Source organism: Canis lupus, chromosome X (genome assembly GCF_003254725.2).
Source record: "Canis lupus dingo isolate Sandy chromosome X, ASM325472v2, whole genome shotgun sequence".
Lineage (NCBI taxonomy): Eukaryota > Metazoa > Chordata > Mammalia > Carnivora > Canidae > Canis > Canis lupus.
The window spans coordinates 8,059,115-8,075,402 of record NC_064281.1 but is presented as its reverse complement, the minus strand read 5'-3'; the positions used below and the strand labels follow the sequence as shown (position 1 = coordinate 8,075,402).

General features: G+C 38.3%; 2 protein-coding genes across 2 annotated transcripts in view; one reads left to right on the top strand and one right to left on the bottom strand.

Moving 5' to 3' along the window:
* Positions 1-16,288, top strand: part of ARHGAP6 (Rho GTPase activating protein 6) — a 484,128-nt gene that overhangs the window by 41,148 nt on the left and 426,692 nt on the right. The gene's annotated exons all lie outside the window — the stretch shown is intronic.
* On the bottom strand, positions 1,468-3,233 carry LOC112652817 (methylsterol monooxygenase 1-like). The gene has a single exon (XM_035711515.1). The coding sequence runs from the start codon at positions 3,181-3,183 to the stop codon at positions 2,302-2,304; it is 882 nt and encodes a 293-aa protein (XP_035567408.1). The 5' UTR covers positions 3,184-3,233; the 3' UTR covers positions 1,468-2,301.

The following is a 16,288-nucleotide window of genomic DNA, read 5'->3' as shown; positions in this document are numbered from 1 at the left end:
AAGTCACTGATATTTTGTGTGATGTATTTTCTTCCTAACTGGTTATTACTGGTATGTGGTAAGGCTATTAATTCTCGTGTGTGAATCTTGATTCGGCAACCTTGCTGGATTCTCTTACTTGTTCTGATAGTTTTCTGTAAATTCTTCAGATTTCCTGTGGGAGATCATCATATCTAGTATCACTAGTTTAATGTCTTCCTTTCTAATTCTTTTACCTCTTAACTCTTTTATTTTTGCTTTGTTTTGGGGATCCCTGGGTGGCTCAGCGGTTTAGCACCGCCTTCCGCCCAGAGCATGATCCTGGAGTCCCAGGATCGAGTCCCACGTCAGGCTCCCTGCATGGAGCCTGCTTCTCCCTCTGCCTGTGTCTCTGCCTCTCTCTCTCTGTGTCTCTCATGAATAAACAAAATAAAATCTTAATAAATAAATAAATATTTTTGCTTTGTTTTGTTTACATTGATTATGGCCTTCAAAAAAGGTTGGAATGAAAGTGGTGATCTAATATTTTGTCTTAGGTTTTTTAAAAAATGCTTATCAAGTTAAGAGGGTCTTTTAAAATTTTTATTTGCTAAGAGTTTTTAAAATAATAAGTGATTAATTTTAGGGAATTTCCCCCCCTGAATACAAGGGATGCAGATATGGTTTTTTGTCTTTATTTTATTTTTTAATCATTTATTAATTTTTATAAACGTATTTTTTATTGGTGTTCAATTTGCCAACATATAGAATAACACCCAGTGCTCATCCCATCAAGTGCCCCCCTCAGTGCCCATCACCCAGTCACCCCAACTCCCTGCCCTGCCCACCTCCCTTTCCACCAACCCTTGTTCATTTCCCAGAGTTAAGTGTCTCTCATGTTTTGTCACCCTCACTGATATTTTCACTCATTTTCTCTCCTTTCCCTTTATTCCCTTTCACTAATTTATATATCGTCTTTATTTTTTTAAAGATTATTTATTTATTTGACAGAGAGCAAGAGAGCACGAGCAGGGTGAGCAGCAGACAGAAGGAGAGGGAGAAGCAGGCTTTCTGCTGAGCAAGGAGCCTGGGGCTCCATCCCAGGACCCTGGGATCATGACCTGAGCTGGAAGCAGAAGCCTAACTGAGCCACCCAGGTGCCCCAGTTTTTCATCTTTTTATTTATTTAAAATATTTTCTTTATTTGTCAGAGAGAGAGAGAGAGAGAGAAAGAGCAAGAGCACAAGTAGAGGGAACAGCAGAGGGAAAGGGAGAAGCAGGCTCCCCATTGAGTAGGGAGCCCGACATGGTGCTTGATCCGAGGATCCTGGGATCATCATGACCTGAGCCAAAGGCAGACGCTTAACTGACTGAACCACCCAGGTGCCCCAGTTTTTTATCTTTAATATGTTAATGTGGTATATTAAATTTTTAGATTAAAAAAACTTGGACCATCCTTGCTTTATTGATATACATAGTAGATTTAAAAAATGTTCTGCTATATTTTCTTTTTTTTTTATCAGACAAAAAAAAATCACATTTATTTCAATTGTTCAAAGTGCAAATACAGCAAGTCAGTTCACAATGTTTCAAGATACAGTTTTAAGTATAATGAAAACTTGATATACAAAAATGAAAGGGTAAATAGCAGAAATAAAGCTCAATTTTCTTTAAAAAATTCAAGTAACCCGAAAACCTTTAGACTAAAATATCCCATTTATGACAATTCGGAAACGCCTTAATTTATAGATACCAGTAGCACATTGCCATCCGAAAGGGCTTCTCAAAGAAGGAGAATCACCCCAAACCAGTCAGCTCAGGACCAGAGAAGAAGTTCTTGGGGCGGGCAATTCCGGATTTGGCCACCTCACTCTCACTGTCGATCCATACGGTTCGACCCATGATACTTGGATGTTTAGGCAAATTCTAGAAAATGTTTAAAGTTCAATATGAGGCCAACACCCTGCTAAGAGATACTGAAATGGCCACTATATTTACAAGATTTTAAAGACCCATCTTAGCTTCAGGCCTCTGGTGTTACGGGGGAAAGACAGACTGATACTTCTTCCATTACTTAGAACCTTTCTGTAAGGTTAGCAACACGGCCTTTACAACCTCCTCACGAAAATCATACTTCGTTATGGATTTACTTATTTCTACACATACAGAACTTTTATGTAAAGTAGAAAAAGTTCCCACTAGGAAGATAATTAAAGGTTGTTAATGTTCTTTGTATCACTTAGCAGCCAAGACACAGGTTTATTTCTGCTCCGCAGAAGCAAGGTTAGCTATTCGCTTCAATTCAGGGAGGTGTGTGCTTTCAGGATGGTGGAGAGGAGATATTTATTGCATCTTTTTCTCAATCTTCTTCATCTTTTCATTATAGGCAGTAAATTGAGAGTCTGTTCCAAAAATTCTATCCCACCATGTAAATGTGGAAGCATAGTTTCCGATGAAGTTCATGTGGTGGAAATCATGATGCCGAGAACCAGCATAGAAAGGGATCAGATTCAAAGGGTTCAGGGGAATGTCATAGCCACTATGGACATCAATAGTTTCTATCAAACGAATGGTCACCCATGCCCAAAGGAGAATGACATGATCACATAAAAGCATGATTCCAATGAAAAATCCAGTTCCAAGAATCAGAGTTTCCAAAGGATGTGCATATTCAGCTTCCATTCCAAATGGAGCCTGAAACTCATGATGAACTTTATGAATATATTTATATATTCTTTTGTGATGCAAGAGCCTATGCAGGAAATAGTGCCAGGTGTCCTCAATCACCGCACAGCCAAAGCATCTCGCCAAAAGCATATACCATCTTGGCATTCTTTCCCAATCATAAGGTATATTAAAATACTCTGTAAAATAATAAGTTCCACAGATCAAGGGAAGCTGGATACAAAAGTGATTAAAGAGAAGTACTTTAAAACATTTCCATTGGTTTTCCCAGGTTTCTGGTTTATCCTTTTGAATTTTGTACTTTTTCATGAAAGGTATAAATTGAAACAAAAATCCAGGTAAACAGAACAAGAAATAAAGAACTTCGTGAACTATCAAGGATCCCCATGTTGTAATCTGGAACTTTGTATAATTATTCAACATATAGTTCCAAGCATTTTTAAATGGTTCTTGTAGAGGGTTCTCAGGTAAAAGTGAATCTACATACTCCACAGCCAAGGATGCTGAACTAAAGATGCTGATACTTTCATTTGTTGCCATTTTTCAAATCTCTGCAGAAAGCCTTAGAATTCTGGCCGAGCGGCGGGAACGCCTGCTATATTTTCTTTCAGACTTTGGCATCTGTATTCATTGGCAGGTAGATCTCCAATATTAGCTTTATACAGTCCTTGTCAAATTGGAATGAAGAGCATTCTAGCTTCATTCAGAGAATTGGGTGATTTTTTTGTTTTTACATATTTTGAAGTTGTTTGAACAAACTGCAAAACCATCTGGGCCTAGTTGTCATTTTCAAGGGTATACTTCTAGTTACCAGTTAGATTCCTTTAATGGTTATTTATTTATTCTGATTTTCTGTTTCTTCATGACCAATTTTCATAATTTACATGTTTCTTTAAAATTATGCATTTTACTCAAGTTTTAAAATTTATTATGTTGATATTATTTTATGGTTTAAAATCATTCCTTTATTTGTATTTTTTATTATTAATATTGTATATGTATATTTCTCTAGGTATATCTTAATATTTTCCATTTTATTAGCTTGTTTTTTAGTAAAAAAAGTAGCTTTTGGTTCTTTTGGTTTTACATATTTTTTAGTATATCTTGTTTTTTATCTCCTCAATTTCTGCTTTTCTCTTATATTTTTTTCATGTAATTTTATTTACTCACAAACATGTATTGAGGTTATATCATAGACCAGGCACTGTTGAGATATTCGGCATCTCAACAGTGTAAAACTTGAGGAATTAGTAAAAACTCAGGAATTATTGGAAATTATGTGGTTCTTGGTTCAATGTGTCCTTTGCAATTTTATCAACAAATGTTAAAGGTAACATAGAATGTATTTCTCTGCCTTATAAATATTAAGATTTTACCTGGGCTGTTGGTAAATGCTATGTTTTGGTTCCATCCTCTTTGTTGAATACCTAGCTTGAAAAACTTGGCATAGATGCATGGAGAAAATGCAAAAAAATTTCTGGGAACAGCTAAAACTTTATTCCATATGTATTTCAAAGCTAAGATTTTATGCTTGGGACTGCTACATAATGTTTGCTAAATCATTGAGCAAAAAGATACCTTAAAGTGATCTTTTAGATTAATAACACTTTTGGTCAAGGATGCAGGATATTGATTTCCCTTCATTCCTTGTTTTGTAAATAAAGTAGTTAAAGCAATCTCAGTTTTGTCCAGGATCCGACAGTTCTCCCCATTCTGTTTTTTGGTGGTTTTATTCTCTTTACCTTTCTCCTAATGTTTGGTAACTATTTCTTTGAAGACTTTTTTTTTGTTTGTGTGTTTCTTTGGTACATTGTTTCTGTCTATACTTAATTTATCTGGTCATTCTAAGTTTCTGTATGCTTGTTCTTGACAATCTTTCTTTTGTCTCAGTACATCAAAATAGAATTTTCATCTTTAGTGAAATTAAAAGCAATATATTGGGTGGGTAGCTCAGTTAGTTAAACATCTGACTTCAGCTCAGGTTATGATCTCAGGGTCCTGGGATGGAGCTGTGTATCAGGCCTCCTTGTTCGTTGAGTCAGCTTGTTTCTTTCCCTCTGTGCATGCTCTCTCTGTCTCCCTCTCCCTCAAATAAATAAATAAATAAATAAATAAATAAATAAATAAATCTTTAAAAAGTGCAATATATTAAAGTAGGGATTATAAGGTAAAGTATTAATAATACTGAAGTCAAGGGCATCTGGCATTGTTGCAAGTGGTACGGCTTAACTATTGCAGCAATGTCACTTTGTATTTGCATCTACAAGAAGCCCAAATACTTCATTTCTTTCGTGCCATGCCTTTCCTCCAAGGTCACATTTCTTCTTGCTGAAATAAATCCTGTAATAGTTCTTTTAGTGAGTGCTAACCATTCTTAATGTTTTATACTATTATTATTTTGCCCTCAATGTTACATGATAATATCCAGAACTAAAATTCTGTATTGACAGTTATTTTCATCACCATTGTAAAGACTTGGCTCCAGGCTCTTTTATCAACTTTTGTTACTGATCAGAAGTCTGTTGTGAGTCTGATAGTCACTTGTTTTTTAGGTTAAGCTGCCAGTTGTCTCTGCTGACTTTTAATATAGATATTTTTTAGTTTTACTAAAATATGTCTAGATGTGGAATTTATTCGTATTTATGCTGGTGAATACTAATAGTACATTTTCAACTGAAGACTTTCATTTTTCCTTGGTAATGGAAAAAGAACTATTGTATATTTATGTACAAATACTTCTCTTCAGTTGTTTCAGACTTCTGTTTTTAAAGTCTCTAATAGGAGGTTCTAAATATCTAATAAATCTCTAAAGTTGGAGCTTCTCAAGCCATTTCCCCCGATTTTTAAATGCTCTTTAAGAATCTTAAATTTCTTTTTTCTCTTTTTGCTGGCCTTTTGGGCAAATTTCTTGGTACCAAAATCTAATTTACTAATTCACTCTTCAGCTTTTTCGGGTCCAGAGATTATCCTATTCTTTGAATTTTTAATTTTAAAACCAGTAATTTTTTTCTAATTTTCAATTCATTTCTTTTTTCATTTTCTTGTCCTTTCTTCTGTCTGATTTTGTGTCATAATTTCTTCTATTTTTGTAGATGTGATCTTATCTCTTCTATTCCTGGACTTTTTAAGCATATTTCTTTTTAAGTTTTTGTCAAGCTATTTTGTAAATTTTTTTCACTGGAGTAAACTCATTTATGAATATTTATATTATTGGCTGTCTTTTTCAATGTTATATTTCTTTACAGGTTTTGTTATTTGGGTTCATAGGCTAATTGAGTGAAATTTTTTGTTTGTATTTTTCAAGCTCTCTCTTGCTCATTTGGTTTTGCATTTTCATTCTTTTTACTCTTTCTCTCTCTTTAATGGACAACTCTTTGTGTCTCAGGTCTTTCAGTTGACTTCCACCTGGGTCCTCAGGACAGAACCACATCTTGTATGATGGTTTGGAGCTCCTGTCCCATAGTGAAATGAGGAGTAATGCAGAGCCAGTCTCCAAGCCAGTAGCAGCCTGATTCAGATTTTGGTCTAGACAGACTGTCTTGATGCCTCCTGCTTTCATAGGTATTTAGCTTCATATAACCCAGGATTTCTTAGTAGGGAAACTCTTGACAGTTTGGACTAGGTGGTTCTTTGTTCTGATGGACAGTATTGTGCATTGTAGGATGTTTAGTGGTATCCTGGCCTCTACTTGTTATGTACTAGTAGCACATCTTTCTCTCCAGTTATGACAACCCAAAATGTCTCTAGACATTGCCAAATGTTCTCTGGGGAACAAAGTCATGTCCTCCCCCTTAGTAACCAGTGGTGTATAACCTGTAAATCTGGGAATCAGTTGGTAATAGTTTATTTTAACTTCTTTTCATAAGCAGGTGGTTCTAAATCCTATTCAGCTTTAAGCCTAGAGCCTGGGTTCAGTCTTTCATATTAAGTAGAGGACTTTTAATCCCCCACTGGAAAGAAATTCCCACTTCTTGCTGCCTGTTTAAGGGCCCAGCACTCAGCAGGCTGTGACTTCACCATCACCACTATTGGTGAGGATATATATCTTAGTTTGGATTTTGCTGTTATCTTTTTTAAAAAGATCTATTAGTTTATTTGAGAGAGACAGAGACAGAGAGAGAGAATGAGAGTACACATGCAAGCTGGGAGAGAGACAGATGGAGAGGGAAAGAATCTTTAAAAAAAATTTTTTTTATTGGAGTTCAATTTGCCAACATATAACATCCAGTGCTCATCCCGCCAAGTGCCCCCCTCAGTGCCCATCACCCAGTCACCCCAACCCCTTGCCCACCTCCCTTTCCACTACCCCTTGTTCATTTCCCAGAGTTAAGTGTCTCTCATGTTTTGTTACCCTCACTGATATTTTCACTCATTTTCTCTCCCTTCCCTTTATTCCCTTTCACTAATTTTTATATTCCCCAAATGAATGAGACCATATAATGTTTGTCTTTTTCTGATTGACTTATTTCACTCAGCATAATACCCTCCAGTTCCATCCACGTCAAAGCAAATGGTGGGTATTTGTCATTTCTAATGGGAAAGAATCTTAAGCAGACTCCCCATTGAGGGTGGAGCTCAACTCAGAGCTTAATCTCATGACTCTGAGATCATGACCTGACCTGAAATCAAGAGTCATACACTTAACCAACTGAGCTGCCCAGGTGCCCCTTTGCTGTTATCTTTTGGTGTTCTCTTTTTATATTTCATTAATCATAACTACATATTTAGGGCAGAGGGGACACTATACAGTATGAACTTAAAACTCTTTCTTATCTAGAAGTCATAGAAGAAAGGTTTACAAAAAATGTTTGAGTTGTTTTTCATTGAGTTTGAGTTGGTTTTTTTTCCCGTTGGCACAGGTATGTCTTGGAGATATTGTAAACTCAGTTCCAGACCATCACAATAAAGTGAATGTTGTAATAAAGTGAGTCAAATGATTTTTTTGGTTTCCCAGTGCATATATGTTACGTTTATGTTATACTGTAGACAGTTAAGTGTGCAATAGTATTAAGTCTAAACAATGTACATACCTTAATTAAAAATATCCATGAAGGTTGAAGTCAGCTTCCTCCAAACTTTCATTAATGTTGATATTTTGACCTCTTCCCATGAATCATGAATATTCTTAATGGCATCGAGAATGGTGAATTCTTTCCAGAAGGTTGTCAATTGAGTTTGCCCAGATCCCTCAGAAAAATCACTCTTTATGGCAGCTGTAGCCTAGTAAGTGTATTTCTTAAATAATAAGTCTTGAAAATCAGAATGATGCCTTGATCTATGGGGTGGAGGATGGATGTTGTGTTAGCAGACATGAAAACAACATTCATCTCGTTGGATATCTCCACCAGAGCTCTTAGGTGGGTGCATTGTCAATGAACAGTAATATTTTGAAAGGAATCTTCTTTTCTGAGCAGTAGGTCTCAACAGTGGGATCAAAATATTCAGTAAACCATGGTGTAAACAGATGTGCTTTCATCCAGGCTTTGTTGTTCTATTTATAGAGCACAGGCAGAGTGGATTTAGCTTAATATTTAAGGGCCCTAGGATTTTCCATATGACAAATGGGCATTGCTTTCAACTTAAACTCACCAGCTGCATTAACCCCTAACAAGAGAGTCAGCCCGTCCTTTGAAACTTTGAAGCTAGGCATTGACTTTTCCTCTCTAGCTATGGAAGTCCATGGTGGCATCTGTTTCATCTAGATGGAAAATCTGTCCAGCATAGTCACCTATAGTAGTCACCTGAGCTAGATCTTCTGGCTCACTTGTTGCAGTTTCTCTGTCAACATTTGCTGCTTCCTCTTGCACTTTGATGTTACAGAGTTGGCTTCTTTCCTTAAATCTCATGAACCAACCTCTGCTAGCTTCAGGCTTTCCTTTTGCAGCTTCCTCCCCTCTCTCAGCCTTCATATAATTGCAGAGAGTAAGGGCCTTGCTCTGGAGTAGGCTTTGGCTTAAGGGAATATAGCGGCTGGGTTGATCTTCTACCCAGACCATAAAAACTTTCTCCATATCCACAATAAGGCTGTTTCACTTTCTTATCAATGTTTGCTGGTGTTGGGCTTTTAATTTCCTTTAAGAACTTTTCCTTTGCATTCACAATTTGGTTGTTTGGTGCCAGAGGCCTAGCTTTTGACCTATGTCATCTTTGACATTGCCTCCCTTACTAAGCTTAGTGATTTCTAGCTTTTGATTTAAAGTGAGACATGCGACTTTTCCTTTCATTTGAACACTTAGAGGCCATTGTAGGATTTTTTTCTTTTTAAATTTATTTATTCATGAGACACACACACACACACACACAGAGGGAGAGAGAGAGAGAGAGAGAAAGAGAGAGAGAGAGACAGGCAGAGACACAGGGAGAGGGAGAAGCAGGCTCCCTGCAGGGAGCCTAATGAGGGACTCGATCCCAGGACTCCGAGATCATGCCCTGGGCCCAAGGCAGACACTCAACCGCTGAGCCACTCAGGCGTCCCCATTGTAGGGTTTTTAATTGGCTTGATTCCAATGTATCTGTGTCTCAGGGAATAGAGAGGTCCAAAGAGAGAGAGATGGGGGAATGGCCAGTTGGTGGAGCAGTCAGAGCATACACACTTATCAATTAAGTAAATTTGATATGGGAGTGATTCGTAGCACCCCAGAACAGTTACAATAGTAACCTCAAAGGTCACTGGTCACAGATCACCATAACAAACATAATAATGAAAAAGTTTGAAATACCATGAGAATTACCAAAATGTGACACAGAGACACAAAGTGAGCAATGCTGCTTGAAAAATTGTACCAATAGACTTGCTCAATGCACAGTTGCCATAAACCTTTAATTTGTAAAAACAAAACAAAACAAAACCCAACCACTATCTGTGAGATGCAGTAAAATGAAGTATGCCTATCATTCGATTCCTTTAGATACTTTAAAAAAATATATTTACTTTTTGAGAGAGAAGCGGTGGGTGGGGGGGAGAGGGCAAGCGTGAATGGGGAGGGTCAGAAGGAGAGGGAGAGAGAATCTCCAGCAGACTCTGCACTATGTACGGAGCTGACTCAGGGCTTGATCTCACAACCCCAAGATCGTGACCTGAGCCAAAACCATGAGCCACATGCTCAACTGACTACATCACTCAGGGCGCCCCTAGATACTGTCTTATTACCTTCTTGCCCCAGCTTGATTATGATCTCGTTTCATCTTTCTTTTTTGTATTAACAACAGAGCTTCTATAAACCTGCTTTAATTTTAGCCAAATTCTACATTTGTAGTATTGATCAGGCTAATTCTAAACTCTAAAACCTCTAGATATTTTTGAATTACTTATATAGACATTTCCCTATGACTTTATGTATTATCTCTGTGACTGAGCACAGGCATTGCATGTCGCAAATGAAGACAAGGAGATTGTCCTGCAAAGTAAGAATAAAGTAAAGTGCTGTCTGCAGTTTTAATGCAGAAGGACAGTGAAGACTGTGAGGGAGAAGAGGGCAGCAGGAGATTTAGACCTTGCTGGAAAATCTTCAGGAATGGAGGGAAATATAGCCAACTTGGAACCTAACCCAGCCCCTTCCCTCCATGTTAAAGTTAGTTAAGTCAATTCCAGTGCCTATTTATAGTTAAGCCTTGCTTTTGATTAATGATGTTGGACAGTGATAGGAGAGGGGGGAGGGGACTGTAGGAGGAAGGGAGGAGGCAAAGCTGCAGAAGCTGATATGCTGATCTGTTGTTTGGATCCTACTCTTCCTCGCACACATATTTCTGGCCAAATGTAATGAAAATTATTTTTATTAGAGGGCAGTAATCTGTGTTAACATTTTCACTGCAAGCCAAGTGAAGACATCAAATCCCTAAACACTGAATAAACTATAGGAAAACGCATGCTGCTCTTTTTCATTGTATCACCAGACATGCATTGTCTTAGGACACAACCTAAGATTTGAAAGTCTTGATAAATTATGCCTTTTTTATGTTAACAAAAGAATGAAGTCAATAAAACAATCCTGTATGAATGCTTAAGCATAGATTGTTTTTGAGCAGTAGAGAGCCATAGGGACACACGGCTGGTCTAATATTGTAATATTGTGAAGGAGAAAACCAAGGTTTGAGAACCCAAGGGACTTGCTTAAAGCTGCATAGTATCTTGGTTCCGGAACAGGAACTAGATCCTATGTCTTCCCCCTAATCCAGAGCTCTTGCTACTTCTGCCCAAAAGAGAATCAATTTTAATTTTGGTAGCTAGCCATAAATACTTTTCTGGTTGACTTATGTTCTTTGCTTTTAAAGTTGGAAATAGATTAAAGTTTATAGTTCTCATAAATTAGCTTCAGTTACTAAGGAGATTAGTGTATTATTAATCCCTCCTATTTAAAAAATTTTTTTTTACTAAAGCCCACCTTCCTTGAAAAGTGATATTATCCAAAGGATTAACTCCCCAGCTATGCACTCTAACACAGAAGCTTGTGAATAGGGATGGCATTTTTAAAAACTTCATTTGCCTGGTAATCACATGAGTTTAGATATTATAGAAAAGTAGAGAGACTTACAGTAACCATGCTTGTCCTTTTTTTTTTTCATGCTTGTCCTTCACTTAGGTGTTTAGCTAAAATATCATTTTCTTTGTGTATATAATTATTGTTCATGTACAGCAATTTGCTTTTATACTGGAATTTCAATAGCATGGGTTGAGTAGTGAGCATCCATTCCCGAGACATGTATTGTGTATGAATATGTATGTTATATAGGACAATCAATTCTTCATTTTTTAGCTGCCTTTTCTTTTTCTCTTTAGTGATTTCTACTTGTGGCACCATGTATGTTGTGCAGATCAATTATCCATGCATGGTCCAAGTACAGTTTACAGTAATTCATTGAGTTAAGTGGTTTTGGTAAATACATTGTATTATAATTGTGGAGATGGTATAGACCCCAGGTTATGTCAGCTATAGTGAGTGTGCTTAATCAAAGTCATATAGATTTCTACTTCCGAAAATGGAGTCATATATTTTGGTAGAATTTTCAATTTTGAATGAACGCCTATGTGCAACATAATCCATCTCTGTGTGCATAATGCTGGAGTAGTTTCCTATGCTGCTATAACAAATTACCCCAGACTTAGTGGCTTAAGACAGCACAAATTTATTATCTTACAGTTCTGGAGGAACTGGGTGTCGAAAACCAAGGTTTTGGCAATGTTATGTTCCTTCTGGAAGCTCTGGAGGAGAATTCATTCCAATGCCTATTCCACCTTCTAGAAGCTGCCTGCCTCCTTGGCTTGTGGCCCCTTTCTTCATTTTCAAAGCCAGCAGCATAGCAAGCATCTTTCCATTTCTCTTAGACACTGCTTTTGTCAGCATATCTTCTTTTTTGACTCACTTGCCTCCCTTTTTCCTATAAGGATACTTGTGATTATTTTGAGCCCACCCAGATAGTCCAGGATTATCTCCCTATCTCAAAGTTCTGAACTTAATCATGTCTGCAAAGTCCCGTTTGCCCTGTAAAGTGACATATTCGTTGGTTCCCCGTAAGAGGATGTGGACATCTTTGTGGGGGCTATTATTTTACCTATCACAAATTGGAAGACTGTTTTGAAATAGCCTGTTCTCATGTTGCTTTGCATAATGGATATGACATACACTGTTTCAACTAGATATTTTCTGCAGCAGCAACGATATAGCACCACTATCCAAAGAAATATAATGAAAGCCCCAAGTGAGAGCCACATATGAAATTTTAAATTATCTCATAGCCCCACTAAAAAAGTAAAAAGAAACAAGTGAAATTGATTATAGTTACATATTTTGTTTAATGCAGTAGATTCAAAATATCATCATGTCAACATGTAACCAATATACAAATATTGAGGGAATTTACATGCTTTATTTCACACTGTCTTCAAAGCCCAGAATTACCTCGGTATGGACTAGACACATTTCATGCACTCAATAACTGCATGTGGCTCATGGCTTTTGCGTTGGAAAGCATAGCCCTGTGGCCAAAGGTTTGATAATTCCCTGCCTATTTAAAAACTCAAAGACAACGTGAAATTGATGGTGAATGCATTGGACATCATCAGAATTTCTCAACTTCAGCACTGTTGGCATTCTGGGCCAGGTAAATTCCTGGTTATTAAGGGCTGTCCTCTATATAATGATATGTTTAGCAGCATTCCTGGTCTTTTGCACAAGATGCCAGTAGCACCTCTCCCCTAGTTGCAACAACCAAAAATAAAAAATCTCCCATTATTGCCAAAAACCTCTAAGGGGGTGAAATTGTCCCTGACTGAGAACCACCAGACTGGGTTTAGGAGGCTTGGGTTTGAATTCAGTTATCCATGTATTACTTTGCAATCTTGAGGCTTTGAGGGAGCCACTTGAACTTGTTAAAATACTTTCATCCTTTTTTAAAAAAAGAGATTTTATTTATTTATTGGGGGAGGGGAGCAGTGGGAGAGGAACAAGCAGGCTCTGTGCTGAGCAGAGCCCAATGCAGGGCTTAATCCCATGATCCTGAGATCATGACCTGAGCCGAAACCAAGAGTCAGAGGCTTAATGGACTGAGCCACCCAAGTGCCCCTACTTTCATCCTTTTTAAAATGGGTAAAATATTATCTCGATTGACTGAACCTCAAAAGAGACAGTACAGATAAAATAACTATAACCTATATGTAGTCTGAAAGAAGAAGTCAGCATTATTTATATTTTATTTATGTTTAGCACTTGAATTTAAATACAGCTATTTCAATAGAGATGTATTTTCTCATATACTTACTTATTAAAAAATATCTTATTTATAACAATTGGATTGTATCTTGACAGGATATTTTAGGTATTTTGTTTTCTTGGCTGTTGGTGCTTATAGGAATGCAAAAATAACTAGAGCTGGGTCTTTTCAGTTGATGGACCAACTTTGAAATAACTGGAAGTTGCTCTGTGGCCTACTCAGCTTCCATAGGCTGCAGTTTGCCCAAAGACTCACAAACATGCTCTATAAACTACTTTGATTGATCTAACACTTAATGAACATTTGTTCCTGCCAGAAACAATGCTAGGTCCTGGGAGTAGAAAAAAGAATGAGGCAAGATTATATACCTCAGAGTGCTTTTATGAGTAGCAGTAGAAAAGCCATCAGCACTTATGAAGAGTATTCAGATGGAAGTGGTACTTGCAAAAGAGTTGGGGGAATGTAGAGATGATTCAGTTTGCAAAACAAAGAGTTGATTGGGAGAAGGTCTAAGAAAGATGCAGAATGAAAAAGTCCTTGGACAGGCTTGACATTCACAGAAATGGAGCAAAGCATGGGGAAGAGGCATAGAAAAGGGGAAAGTGTGAGCATAGCCTTCTTGGGAGAGGTGGGTCCCCTTCTGCAAAGGGCAATTCTTGGGAGAAGAACTGGATGTCCTTAGCAGCCAATGTGCACAGAGCTGGGAATGGGTCCATCGGGGTAAGTGAGCCTGAAAGCCACACCACAAAATCCACCTTGCAAGTTCCAATGTCTCTTGTCCTTTTTTTCTTTCTTTCTTTATTTCTTCTTCTTCTTTTTTTGTTTCTAAAGATTTTCTTTCTTTCTTTATTTGGGATGCCTGGGTGGCTCAGTGGTTGAGCGTCTGCCTTCGGCTCAGGGCATGATCCCAGTCCTGCATCAGACTCTTGCAGGGAGCCTGCTTCTCCCTCTGCCTGTGTCTCTGCCCCTCTCTCTCTGTGTGTCTCTCATGAATAAATAAATAAAATCTTAGAAAAATGATTTTATTTATTTATTTAACAGAGAGAGAGAGTGAAAGAGAAAGAGCGAGCATAAGCCAGAGAGCACAAGCAGGGGGAACAGCAGAGGGAGAGGGAGAAGCAGACTCCCTGTTGAGCAGGAAGCCTGACTCGGGGCTGGATCCCAGGACCCCGGGATCACGACCAAAGCTCAAGGCAGATGCCCAATCGTCTGAGCCACCTAGGTGAGCCTTATCTTTTGTCTTAAGGAGACTTTTAAAGACATTTTTTCCCAGAATTGCCACACACCCCCCAATGAAATTTTAATAGCATAGATGCCGTGTATGTAGATCTGTATTTTATACATAAAAAAGAGTAAATTTTCTTCTCTCCCAAGAATCAGTTTTCACCTCCTTGGTGGCAATATTGCCCCATTGAGAATGTATGCACTAAGCCCATCACTCATGAATTGTGTCCTTGTCTTTGGATCCCTTGACTCATAAAGGCCTTAAGAATAGTTTTGTGTTTCAGGGATTGTGCTAACTACAACCCTTTTCTCAACCCTTGAGGGAAGGGACTGGAATTGGAGATTCTGAGAAGTCCGGGGTCTGTGATCCTGCTTGTGTACCATGTTTCTGGCTAGCAGGTCCTTGAGGTAGGAATTAGGATGGAGTTGGCTGTGTAGGGCCATGGAGAAGGGTCAGTTTGCTGAATTTGACATAGGGAAGTGGGTGCTGCCAACAAAGTTCCCTGACCTCAAATGGACCATGTGGGCCTGTGGTGCAAGGAACCCGGCATGAGGTGCCATCATGGCCTGGAGACCAGAACCCTTCCTGTTTCTTGCCAAGTGCTCTTGGCTTCATCTGAGTTTATTAGAAACAGGCTCAGCTAAAAATAAAGTAGAACCTTGTTTTTACTTTTGCTATTTTTCTTTATGCATGGAGTCTTCTCAGAAACCTAGAGGTGGCGGATAGAGGTGGATGGCAGGCAGGATTTTGCCCAGAGCTATCAACACCACTTTTCCTAAAAGTGTGATTCTATTTTCTCTTTTTCAAAGAATAGCAACTTGGACACAAATTTTAGTGCCAGAAGTGTGATGGGTTTGACACTCAGAAGCCTACTAGTTTCATTATAGATTGCAAAGTACAAACTAAGAAATGTGGGGTGCTCTCAGATTTGTCCTTTATCCTCTACTGTAAAAAGCTCTGTCAGAGCCCTCAAGAACTGTATGTGCTAGTTAGGATTTTGGTTAGTAACCTAAGCTGATGGAACTAGCTAAAGGGCATTTGGCAACAGCATGTAGGGATATCTGTGGATCCCAAGAGCAGGGATAGAGGCAGATCTCAGGAAAAGGCTGGAGCCTAAAATTAGAATTATACAGGTATTATTCTAGATTCTCAAAGCATTGTGTATCTGCTTTCTTCACTTCCTGTTGTTCACAATGCTTTTCAAATTCTTAGTTCCCACAGTACCCAAAAGGTAGCCTGCTCTCCAAGGTTATATCCCATGGGCCCTGTGCCACACAAAACCTGATAACAGCCCTTCAGCCCTCTGGTCCAGTTCCCCGATGCAAGAGTATGATTGGCCTTGTTTAGGTTGGTTGGATGCTCCATTTTGGTCAGCCGTAATGCAACAGACGTAGCTGCTGGAGGTGAATCCTGGGGTGGGAGTGGGGTGCGTAGGAGAGTAGATGGTGGGTCCCAGGGAAAACAAGGAATTATTGGCTTCTGAAGGTATCTGCCACAAACAGTGATCACTGGTTTTTCCCACCTGGGATAAACAAGTCAGTTTCAGGAAATCGTGGGCATTTTGAATAATGGAAATGTTAGTGTTTAAACAGTGTTCTTTCCTTATTTTAAGTCTATGGCTGGTAGGCTTAGTTGGTGGGGATATAAACAAGGAATAATAACTTGATTTGAGTTTAATTTTCAGTTGCAGACTTTATTCTTTTTTAAAAAGAT

Excerpts from the sequence above, each read along its gene's own strand:
- LOC112652817 (XM_035711515.1), bottom strand. The coding sequence starts at position 3,183 with ATGGCAACAAATGAAAGTATCAGCATCTTTAGTTCAGCATCCTTGGCT.